The 12543-nt window shown below is 40.8% G+C and overlaps 1 protein-coding gene across 1 annotated transcript in view; it reads right to left on the bottom strand.

Moving 5' to 3' along the window:
* LOC126526464 (uncharacterized) overlaps nt 1-12543 on the bottom strand; it is a 31531-nt gene extending 18988 nt beyond the window's left edge. The window contains exons 1-2 of the mRNA XM_072285728.1: nt 12453-12543; nt 7400-7539 (exon numbers count right to left, since the gene is read on the bottom strand). Coding sequence (XP_072141829.1) covers nt 7400-7539; nt 12453-12543 — 231 coding nt within the window. The remainder of the gene's footprint in view (nt 1-7399; nt 7540-12452) is intronic.

Below are 12543 nucleotides of genomic sequence, written 5' to 3' on the forward strand. Positions count from 1 at the left end.
TGTTTGCCATGTAAAGGAGAGGTGCATCTCACAGGCCTACCTGTGAGACGCACCTTATTTCATTTCTCTTTTCGGGTTTATGTGTCTTTGTGGTGAATGGTCGGCATTATTCATATTTGTATAATAAAGGTACCCTTCCCCTAATTTGCATAGGAAGGAGACCTATAGCTTCCCCCCCCCCAAAAAAAAAAAAAAATTACTGCATACGCGCCTGCTCTGTTGCCATTGATGAAATGACACAGAGGAATGCATAGAGCAAACTTTAGAGTCTGAAGGCTCGCATCGATGTCACTGGTTGTCCTTTCCCATTATGCACCATTAGAAGCACTCATTGGGGTTAAAACAATGTTTGACTAGTTGCTAACATATTTCATAGTTTCCTTCCAGTGCAGACCCTCACTCCAGGATGCTGCAGGTCACACTGAACATTAATTTCGAAGTTTCAGTGCACTTCCTGAACCGCTCCCACTGCCAGATCCATCCACAGTAATTTTGGGTAGTTATTCCCGTAAAACTTCCGGGTTCCTTGCCTTGGCACTCAACCTCAGTACACTGTAGCTACTAGTATAGGTGAGAAAATTATGCTGTATAAACAGAATAAAAGGCAATTTCCTAAACATGCAAAAGCATGCAAGTTCCTTTAACGCGCAAAAAGCATGGATAGCAGGCATATTTCTAATTTAGTGTGTTCACTGTGTGAAAGCTTACATTTACATATATGGAAGCATAGAACAAATGTTTCAAAGCATTAATTACATCCTTGAGCTTAATAATTAACATTAAAAAATTCTGTATAATTTGGGCAATTTAATCTTACACATAAAACCAATTCATTCAGTTTTGCAGACACTAAGTGGGCTCAAGTTTTACTATGCCTTTTGGAAGGATGACACAGGAACATAATTTCTGCTGCAAAATGTTTTCCAGTAAAACATCCAATTGGGAAGAAAAGCATTCTAAAAACAATACAGGGTTTTCAGCTTACTTATCCCAAATTAATTATGGAGTAATTTTTTACCGGTGTCTTTTATAGTTCTTTCAACAAAGAAATTATTGCCATGTGATGCTTTGTGCACTACACACAAAGTTCAGTGAATGACAATGTCATTCATGCTTAAAATAAAAAAACACTGCTTCCCAAGTGTTGCTAGCAGCTACTTCCTAATATAGGTTATAGGCACTCAAAGTTCAAAATTCTCAAGTGGAAATGAGAGTGAAGAAAGGCAAATAAGGAGGTTAAAGTGAAAACACTGTATTAGGCACACCTGCAACTAATAGAGAAGAAAACTCAACTAACAACTCCATGGAGGTAATAGCAGAAGTGACAAAGTATGGAAAAAAATAAACGAAGCACTAAATCGGAAGTCAGTCGATACACAAACAGATACGTTGAACATTGATTGCACTTTTGTAGGTGGTACAGAACTTGCAGACCGTTTTAAAAATTTTTTTGTTAAAGTAGGATGCATAGATCACGACATTCAAGATACAATGCATGCCGCTTCCTTAAGAGAATCTTTATTCCTAAAGATTACTAGCATCCCTGAGGTGATTACAACATTTTCATCCTTGAAAAATAGCCATAGTCAAGACGTAGATGATTTAGAAATTAGGCCAATTAAGTGCGTCATAGACTTACTTGCACCTGCAGTAATGCACATTTTTAATATTTTCTTGTCAACCGGAGTTTTCCCGCATAATATGCAGGTAGCGAGAGTAATAGTTCACAAAGGAGGTGACAAAAATAATATGGGCAATTATTAGCCAGTATCTATACTTCCTGTGCTATCAAAGGGACTAAAAAAAATTGTTAACTTTTGTATTAATAAATTTTCGCAAAAACATAGCCTGCTAACCGACTGTCAACACGGGTTTAAGAAAAAGCGGTCTATGGAAACTGCTTTAAGTATACAGAAGGAGCTTATTCTAGAGAACACTGACAAAAAATTTCTGACTTTAGGGTTATACTTAGACTTCAGCAACGCCTTTGATAGGGTCAACCAGAAATTGCTGCTGATAAAGCTGGAAAAATATGGCTTCCGAGGAATAACACTTGAACTTATCTGATCTTATTTAGAAAGCCGACATCAGTTTGCTGAAATTAATGAGAACAGATCGCAGATAAAATCTTTGACAGCGAGTGTGCCCCAAGGTAGCATTCTTGGCCGGATACTTTTCCTGTATTACATTAATGATATTGTACAAGTGAGCGATATGTGTAAATTTGTCACGTATGCAGATGATTGCTCTGTTTTCTTTACAGGTAGAGATTTAAAAGAAATAACGCCTATAGCAAGCTCCGTTTGTTACGGACTTCGAGCATGGTCTAAGGCAAACGGCCTCATCCTCAATGAAACCAAAACAAAGTGCGTTATTTTTCATGCTCTGGGAAGTTCTACTACATTGCCAGATAATATTGTGTGGGGTCTGTATAAAATTAACCTTACGTCATCCATAAAAACCCTAGGCATAATACTCGCAGAGCATATGTCCTGGAATGAACACGTTAGTCATGTTTGCTCAAAGGTACGAAAAGTTGTTGGTGTGTTAAATTGCAATTTAAGTGCATTACATTTTCAAGTTAAGTGTCTCATTCATCATGCTCTTCTCCATTCACACCTCAGTTACTGTTCACTTATATGGGGTAACACTACAGCGCAAAATATTCAAATGCTGGAAATACTTCAAAAGAAAGCAATTCGGGCGATAGCGAACGTTTCTTTTTTCGAGCATACGCAAGAGCTTTTCCAACAAAACAGAATAATCAGAGCCCGTGACATATATAAATTCAAAACATTACTAAACTATAGAAATGCTATACTGGGAAAACTCTATTCATTCCTAGCCCCGGCAACTCTACAACAAAATAGAAGTGCATATTCATATCGTCACCAGGCACCATGGCAGATCCCTTTCTCACGTACTAATTATGGCTGCCAATGCCTTAAACATACACTACCGTCCCTACTTAACTATTTTAACCAACAACATGTTGATGTGTTATCTCTAAACAAAACTAAAATATTGGATTTGTTCTTATAGATGTGTATTGTTAACTGCTCCAACAGTTCCGCAGAAGTTATCATATATTCTCATTTTGTTTATACATTCACACTTGTAAGTACTATTCCTAGAATCCGGGTTTCCGCTGCAGTGATTGTGCCCGAACCACGTGGCAGGGTTTCGTGTTGTAAACTGGATGCTGCAAAGGGCGTCTTCGCGTTTGTTAAAATTCAAGGATGTGATGACGCCCTGGGCTACGTTGCCGTGATGTCTGTCGCGAAAGCAGCAGCCTATATGCAGATTTTCTTTTTTTATGTTTTTTAACATAGATGCACATACATATTTGCAAGTATGTAAAATAATTTCTGAAAAAAAGAATGTTTCCTGATGGTAACTTAACTTGTGTTTATTGTAAACTTCTGTGAAATTTGTTATATTTATATATGTATGTATATGTATGTGTGTGTATGTATATATATGTATACATATATTGCTTTTGCATTCTTATTTATTTATTTTACAATACTGCAGGCCATCGTCAGGCCCATGCATGAGTGGTTACAACATGGAATACAGTACAAAAAAAGAATAAAGTGAAACTAGTGTATCCAAAACAAAGAGCATTAGCACACACAAAAAAGAACACACTCAATAAATATATACACTGTTTAAATGAGCCGTCCGGGAAGCAGGAGAAACAGCGTTTACCATAAGAATGCATCTACAGAGGCTGCATATGAAATACAGGTAATATCACCATTCGAATTCCAGATTCTCAATACTGTCAATAATTGCGTTGGCAGATGGGCAATTTACGGCTCTAGAGGGTAGTATGTTCCAATGGGAAATGGCGTGTGGGAATAAAGAGTACTTGTGAGTGTTATTATGGCTGGGATGGTGTCGTATTGATTTATTATGGTTGGTTCGGGCAGAAAGTCTGAATGACGCTTGAATTTATGTTGCTTGTGGTATTCGATAGGAGCCGCGATAAAGTAAGTATAGAAATCTTAATCTGGAAATCATTCTATGTTGAGCCAGTGATTGAATGTTAGCCTTGACGCGCAGGTTCGTAATGCTCGTTTGACGTGAATATTGTGAATATATAAATCTCAATGCTAAGTTCTGTATGCGTTCTAGTTTCTCGGTTAAATACTTCTGGTGCGGGGCCCAAATAATGTCAGCATACTCTAAAGAGGGTCTAATGAGGGTTTTGCATGCATTTAATTTAACACTAGGAGGTGTGTTTCTAAGTTTTCTTCCCAAGAAATGTAGTTTACCTAGGGCCTTGTCATATATGTTATTTATATGAGTTTCCCAATTTAATTTCGTTGTAAGAGTGACCTCGAGATATGTGACCTCCTCGTATTTTCTTAGTGATATATTGTTTATTGTGTATGTAAACTGAAGCACATTTTTCTTGTGAGTGAAGGAGATACTGGTAGTTTTTGATGCATTCAGTTTCATCCCCCAAATGTTGCACCAATTTTGTACAGCAGCTAACGAATCATCTAGTTTTACCTGATCCTCTCTGGTATTCACTGTTGCGTACACTACGCAGTCATCAACGAATAGGCGGCTGAACGCATGAACGAATATCATTGATGTAGATCAGAAATAGGAGGGGCGCAAGAACCGAGCCTTGTGGAACACCAGAAAAAACGTTGACGCAATCAGACGTAATATCATTCACAGCTACGCATTGCTTTCTGTTTTCGAGATAGTTCTTGATCCATGACACTGTTTTCTCATGTACACCAATGGCAATTAGTTTAGTAATAAGATCTGGATGAGGAACAACACCAAAGGCCTTTGAAAAATCTAAGAAAATGGCATCTATTTGGCTTCTGTTATTTATTGTGGTAGCTACATCATGGATTAACTCAGCTAACTGAGTAATAGTACTTAGACCTGAACGGAATCCATGTTGCCGGCTGTATAGTAGGTTATTATTCTCTAAGTGCAATATTATGGCCTTATAAATAATATGTTCGAACAGTTTACTGGATGCACATGTTAATGAAACAGATCTATAGTTACTTACGTCGAGTTTAGAGCCAGATTTGTGCACAGGTATTACTTTGGCCCTTCGCCAGTCGTCAGGTATCACTGAAGTTTCCAAAGATCGCCTGTAAATTACGTATTTCGACGTCCAAACTGCATGTTTTTGCAAAAATGCATCTGATATAAGATCAGGGCCACAGGGTTTCTTTACATCCAGTTTTTGTAAGAGTCAAAGAATTCCTTGTTGGTCGATATCTATTTCAGGCATTGGATTCTCGAAATGATAATGTAGTTCTGTTAAATACAGATAGAAAAAATTCATTAAATTTGCTTGCTATGACGTCAGGCTGAACAATCGTCTCGTTTGAAACAGTAATCTGCGATACGGTGTGCCACTCCCTCGATAGGTAGCACCAGGATTTTTGTGGTTTATTCGTCGTGTAAGAAGGCAGAGTAACAGTGAAAAAACGCTCCTTGGCCATATGTTTATCTTATCTTGTAATAAGCGTACGAGATCTTGAAGGTCACGTGTGGTTTCCTTTCTGCGCTTCCTTTTAATTTTTCGTTTTATATGTATTATTTCGTGCGATACCCAAGGATGTTCTCTGTTCACTCTTTTCTTTCTGGAGGGAATGTAGTTTTCTTCACAAAAGTGTACAATATGCTTAAAATGTAACCATAATTCATTTACGTCATGAAGTAATGAAACCTGCAGAAAGCAGGCGTTTAAATATTCTGAGATAGCATTGTCATCCGCTCTTGAGTAATCCCTGATAACAGCAATCGATGGCTTAACGCGTTCACAGTTTCCTAAAATCGGACAGGAGAATACAATAGTGTTATGGTCTGAAATGCTATTTTCAACGTTTAATGTGTTATTTTGAAATAGACTGCTTACGAACATCAGATCAAGCACAGAACATGACTGACCAGCTATTCTAGTCGGTTTGGAAACTAGCTGGTCTAGAGAGAAGGTAAATGACATGAACAATAGTGATTCAGCACTTTTTGCGTCGGAGCTGTTGTGCGAAAGATTAGACCAATTGATTCCTGGTAAATTGAAATCACCCGTGATAATAATATTGGAACGTGAATAAGTGTGTTGTGCAATGTAATCATGCATAACGTCTAGGTATTCAGGGGGCGCATTCGGAGGTCGGTATACGCCACCCAGAAATATGCTTTTTCCATTAAATGTAAGGTTACACCATACGCTTTCATGGTCAGGTAGGCTGTTTAAAACTGTGAATTTTATGTCAGATTTAATTGCGACAGCTACACCTCCCCCCCGCGATTCTCTGTCTTTCCGTATGAGCCGATAAGAAGGTGGAAACACTTCGGAATCCTGGACGCTTTCCTGAAGCCAGGTTTCCGTGATGACTATAACGTGCGGTTGATGGGCTGCAACTATGCTTTCAAGTAGGCTGGACTTATTGACTACGCTGCGCGCATTCAGTGATAACACTCTGATACATTTCGCACGTTGTTGTCACGTGCCATCGCAAGCTGCTGGGCCAGCGTGTGCAGAAGTTTTCGGTTTAGATAGTTCAATTCTTCTGACCTCACACTCATTCCATATAAAGGTGTTGCCATTTATTTTTAGTTTATCAAATAACAGAGATACCTTTGCCCCTTTCGCCTTGTCACTTACTGCAGAACACCATAATTTAGCACGTGTGTCGCATACTTTCTTTGAGAAATCCTCGGATATTGAAATCCGGCTGTTTTTCACCTTGAAGCAGCTTGATAATATTTTGTTTTTCTCAGCGAAGTTGAATAGCCTGATAATAACGGGGCGTGTCCTTTGGCTTTGCTTTGTACCAATTCTGTGAACTCGTTCTATTGAGTTAATTTCTATTCCTAGGATCTTCTTAAGTATAACGTGCACTTCTTCTTCAAGTGTTTTAACATCTTCATCAGAGCTCTCTCTTAATCCATAAATTACTAGGTTATTCCGCCTACTTCTATTTTCTAAATCATCGACCTTCGATGCCAGAAATTCTACTTGCATCATGGTAGATTTACAAGATTCCTCGCAGTGTACTATCCTGTCTTCGCATTCTTTCCATAATCCCCTTTCATTCTCAATAACTGTCATTCTTTCTTGCAAATCTGCAACTATTGTCTCCACATGCTTGATATTTGAAGACAGTTGTTTCAGTGTTTTGTTCGTTTCCTTTTGTTCTCTTAGAATGTGTTTCATTAGTTCCTGCTGCGAACATTCATCTGAATCAGAGTAAGGGCCTGGATTTTGTTCGTCTCCGGATGTTAGTAACATTAAGCGGACAACATTAAAACAACCCTGCAAAATAGCAACACAGCATTGTGGACTTGGGAGCACCGTTAACGTTACGCCGTTGTATCTAACTGAAGAGACTAAATGCTGGTCACTAACCTGTGCGATCAGAAAAAATTTGATCAGCATCCGTGCTCGTTCAGTGCTTCCAAGTCCACTGAAGGGAACGTCGAAAAGGCTGCTGCTTTTATCCGGGTGCCACGATGTCTCCGTCGACGTCACCGTGCTGGTCAGGTGGTCTGTTAATGAAAAGAATGTTACAACTTTCAATAGCAAGGGATTGCTATTATCAAGACTCCACAAAATGATGCAATAGGGGCTGTTCTGCCATGAACAATTTTCAATATTGTAATTCTGAGAAGCGGTTATTAAGTTTTGAGGAGAAAGTTAGTTGAATGTATGTTCCAGCTTGTAAACCGCGCACAAACTATTTGAGGGCGGTAAGAAGATTCTCTATTGTTTAATATCAAGAGTTGACGAACAGCCACAGTTCAGCAATGTCATGTGTTTTCTCATTTTGAAGAGCAAAAATTATTTAAACATATCTGAGCTATCAACACTACAATAGTAATGACGCTAGCCATTAATCAAGTGGGGGACCAAGATTACAATTTTTTTTTCAGGGTGGGGGGCTCAGCCCCCCCCCCCCCTGAAAATCTCCGGAGGGGGCTCGGGCCCCGGAGCCCCCCACATAGTCACAGTCTATGCTGATATGTTAACATGGATGGTATTATATGTGCATTTCTCAAGTGAATAAATTAAACAAAGTACACGTAGTTCATTTTAATGGGAAGCAACATTGAAGCAATCAATTTTGCGTCTTTCCATTTTAAGGTGAAAGCCTTAGATGCCTATGCTTTAAGGTCTCATTGTGAGGTACAGAAAATATCATGTGACCCAAGGAAGGCCAGAAGCGAACGAAAACATGTGCAGCCATGTATAAGACATGATTAATGATTATCAGAGTTATCACTATGTGGTACCTGTTTCCAAGTTCCTGTGATGATGTCAAAGGTTATTTCAGATACACCGCTTCATCACTATCATTATATACAGTTCTTTCATATGTGAATGCATAGCTTGTAGAAGACAGGTAGGTAGAACCATAATGCAGAATGGACCATTTGTTAAAGAATTGGTTTTCTTCAAATGACGATCCATCTATAAGATTTTTATAATGAGTGGGACATTGCACCAAACTGGTAGCCCATGACGGTGAGGTGCTCATTGTTACCAACCTTCTAGTGAAAAAAATATACTTCCGAAGAACTCCCAAGAAAAGAAATGTATAGATATAGAGTGAAATGCACATTATTGCAGGGACCTGAACTTTAATCAAAGTGGTGACAATAGTGGTCAAAGTTTTCTTATTATTTGTACTAATGCAATGTGAAGATGGGGATCACGATCCTGGCAACGAAAAATGAAAATCAATGATGACAGCGGTCATTGTCAGCTTAAAGAACTGTGTGGACAGACAGACATGGGAAACCAGCACTCACGTGGTGTCGGAGCAAAGCTGGAACTTATGGCTGAGCCAAATAACTTATAAGGGCTGTGGCGCACACGATAGCTGCGCGCGGGTATGATATACTAGAAATCATCAAGCAGTATCTGCCACATGGTGTTAGCGCATGCTGCCTGCACTAATAGATCTCCCACCGAGCTCCTACATCTATACGAATACACAGCTACAAAATGCATGCCGAGATGCAGGATCCGTCCAGTAAAGGGAACAAATTCGCCAGTCGCTTAATATGACATTGCCCGACACCTACAGAAGTCGCTTAATCATTTAAATAATTAGGTGAGAATGACTTGGTTCGACAGGCAAGGTTCTGACTGGTGTTGTCGCTTTTTGTGACTGTTGTCGCGGGTCGCTTTTTAAGTCGCGACGATAGATTGGATTTTTTACAAGCACTGCTCCAGGAGGGCACATGCAACCGGAGGGCTCAGGAGAGGACCTGAGGTTATAATAAAGCAGGCGGCGCAGGATCCCCAGGACACCCAAGGGGTAGTGGGGAGATCAAAGCTGGAAGCAGGATGGCCCGTAGGATTGGAGTGGCGGAGGCCTAAGCGTGCTGGACTTAAAATAAATATTATTACGTCCAGCCGCCAACTTGTGACGCCAAGACTTCTGCAACAGCAGTCAGAAGTTTGCCGTTTGACATACTAAGGCAGCAGCGGAAGCGGACGAAGACACAGAAGCGTGAAAAAGAGACCCCACGCTACAAGTTAATAGTATTTTAATATTTAAATTATGGCAATTTAGTAACGCGCAACTGAGCCCTCTCGAAGCGTTCGACGCATGGAAAAATTCGCGAGGACGGTAAGATACTAGTGTGACAGGGGCACAAGCAAGGAACGAAAACGCACACACAGGGCAAACTGTGAAGATGCTATATATTTTGCTATATATGTAATATATGCTATATCTATCAAGTGACTAGTGCCATGCTATAATCTTCAAAGGTCGCAATGCTTTCGCAATGAAATTGTTGACAGTGTGCGCTGTGTGTGTATCTTGTGTTCCGGCTCACTGCTCATCGCGATCACGCCCGATCCTGATCGAATTTCGCGGTCGTGATTGCCTTCTTTGGACAAAATGAGCGAGAGACCCAATCACAGTCGAGAATTTCGATCCGGATCGGTGCCGATCGCGATGAGAAGTATACGTGTGACACTGGTAGTGACAGGGCAACGCCATATCATACTCGCCTTCACGGGAGACCACTGACCAAACGACAACAATCGTTCGCGCCAGTGCACTGCGCCAGCAACACCCAAGGAGACGCACGAGGAAAACTTGTACGCGACGCACAGATCGCCAGCCGACACACGGCAAAATGCCGGCACGCCAGGGCACGCCTAGGGACAGAACGACCAAAGAAACTGCTCCTCCGTGGTACCTAGGCAAAGGGAGAAATTTCAGGCGCAAACGCCCCCAGATTTTCTCTCTCGCACCCGCTGAAACGACTGGCCAATCCCGTGAACTGGCGTTTCCTCTAATGACCGTCTCGTGGGTGAACACAGGGAAGAAATTTCATTTGCGAAGGCTAGACGAGGCAAGTGGAGAGTGTGTTTCTTGAAAGTGGCACTTTCCTCTTGAAATCATGGATTCGCGAGACACTGAAATAGTATTACCTGTCTCGGCTATTAATGAACCAATTTGAAAAATTATTGCGGCAGAACGCTCCCTAGAGGGCACGCAACAACTTCCAACGTATAACCGAAATTTGCTATGTGGCCTGGTGGGGGGGCACTTTAACACAGTTAAGTGTCTATTCTACGCATATGACCTACCTGGCTTCACTTGTTTTGGTGGGGCAATGACAGGTCAAGAGTGTGCAGTAGCGAGTTGGCATTGTCCGTTGGAATCTGCTGTTCTAATGCGCTCTGATGAGCAAGCAGGCGAAGTTGGGACTATTGAATCCCCACAGAGGGCCATAAAAGCACTGCTGTACTTTTTGAAGACGACTGGGCTCTGGGAGTTGCCTTTTATTGCATGGTGAACACTTGTGTGTGCATCACTTGCTATTCCTTTTCTAGCCCACTTCCCCCTCCCTATGTAGGGTAGTGAACCAAGTGCAACCTGGTTAACCCTTAACTACCAAGCTTTAGCTGTTTGTACCAATATCGCAAATGCAAGTTGTACTCGTCCATATGACAGCTTATTCTAATTTGCTTGCTGGAGATGAGCAAACTTTGCGATTAAGATGAAGCTTTAGCTCAGGCCCCAACTCTAATGCCACCTATCGAAATACACGTAAAATGCAAAAATGCTCTTATGAGGCAAGTCCTGGACCAATTTGAATGAAATTTGTTGCCACTGGGAGAGAAATGTAAAATTCTACTGACTGCAGAAACAGAATTTAGGTGTATTTTATTAAAATTGCCGAAAATCACTAAATTAAAGAAGATAGAAGCACAAAGTTTACAAGCTCGTAATTCTGCACCAAAAACAGATATCACAGTGTTATAAACTGCCACGGAGGAAGGAAACTAAGGAGAGGCCCTACCCCCTCCGCGCGCTAGGAGAAAAGTGTGGCGGAAATGACGTATAGGTTCTCATTTCTTTTGCTGCTTTTTTATTTTTTTTGCTGCACGGCCACGCCTTTTGGGCCACAATGGCGGCGTTGTTCTGATTTTTTGAGCGCGCACACGTGTTGCTCTGGTAGGTTTCGTGCCGTGGCAAAGGCGCTGTGTGGGCGGGTTTGCGTTAGTCACCGTATCTTGTTGCGCTGTGTTACCTGCACCGTGCTCTGCCGGATGTTGCGCGAGCGCGCGCGCTCCGCGTGCGAAACCACGCGCAGCGCGGCGTGGTTTCGCGAAAGATGTAAACAAGAGAGGAGGGTGGCACAAAAGGCGGAGCATCGCCATGAGCAACGCCAACTTCCGGCTTCACTTTTGCTTCACAAAGAGTGACGTCAGGGCCTCTCCTTAGTTTCCTTCCTCCGTGTAAACTGCATTGGTTAGAGCATCTAGAGCAGGCATATTTCACTTATGAATTTACAACTTACGTTAATTCATGACAATGTTTACAAGTGTTCTGTAAAAGCTTACCCACATTGTGGGTTATTTCAGAGCAATGTACAATACATCAAATTTGTCTGCTTTAAGTGCATTATTTGGGGTAGTTTAGAGAATTATATCATTTTTCATTGTAGTTACATAGTTGTAAATCTGATAGTTCTGCCTTAATATTTTGATATTGTTCAATATTTATTTAAAAAATCAGCAAACTAAACAAAAAATTTGCTTCCATCAATCACTAGATATTGACACATTTCTTTTTTTAGTGCGACAAACCTTATCGAATTCAGTGCAGTGGTCGTCGAAAAAACAAGTTCTCCACTTCCATGTATTTAGATGGGAGTTTCAGCACTTGAGCACAATCCTGGGTGTGTTCGATTCCTTTTGTTAGTGTTTGCTCAGATAATTATGCTCGAACTTTTCACATGTGCCGTGGGAAAAGTCTCTTTCAGAGCAGATCTCTCTTATAAACATCTTTTGAGTGAATACAGGAGATAATTAAATCCCATTCATATCTATCGAATCAGGATATAATGAGCAATAATTTTCTACAATTAAAAAAGATAAAGTTTGTGCACATTTTTTTACAAAAGAATCTGGGAGGTAAAGGGTCACTAACCTCCTTGCCTATCCTTCTCTCTCTCTTGCTGCGGTGACTCAGCAGCTAAGGCAGTTGTGTTGCCATCATGCCCATAGGTCACAAGTCTCAT

The sequence above is a fragment of the Dermacentor andersoni genome, unplaced genomic scaffold (assembly GCF_023375885.2).
Source record: "Dermacentor andersoni unplaced genomic scaffold, qqDerAnde1_hic_scaffold ctg00000039.1, whole genome shotgun sequence".
Taxonomy (NCBI): Eukaryota; Metazoa; Arthropoda; class Arachnida; order Ixodida; family Ixodidae; genus Dermacentor; species Dermacentor andersoni.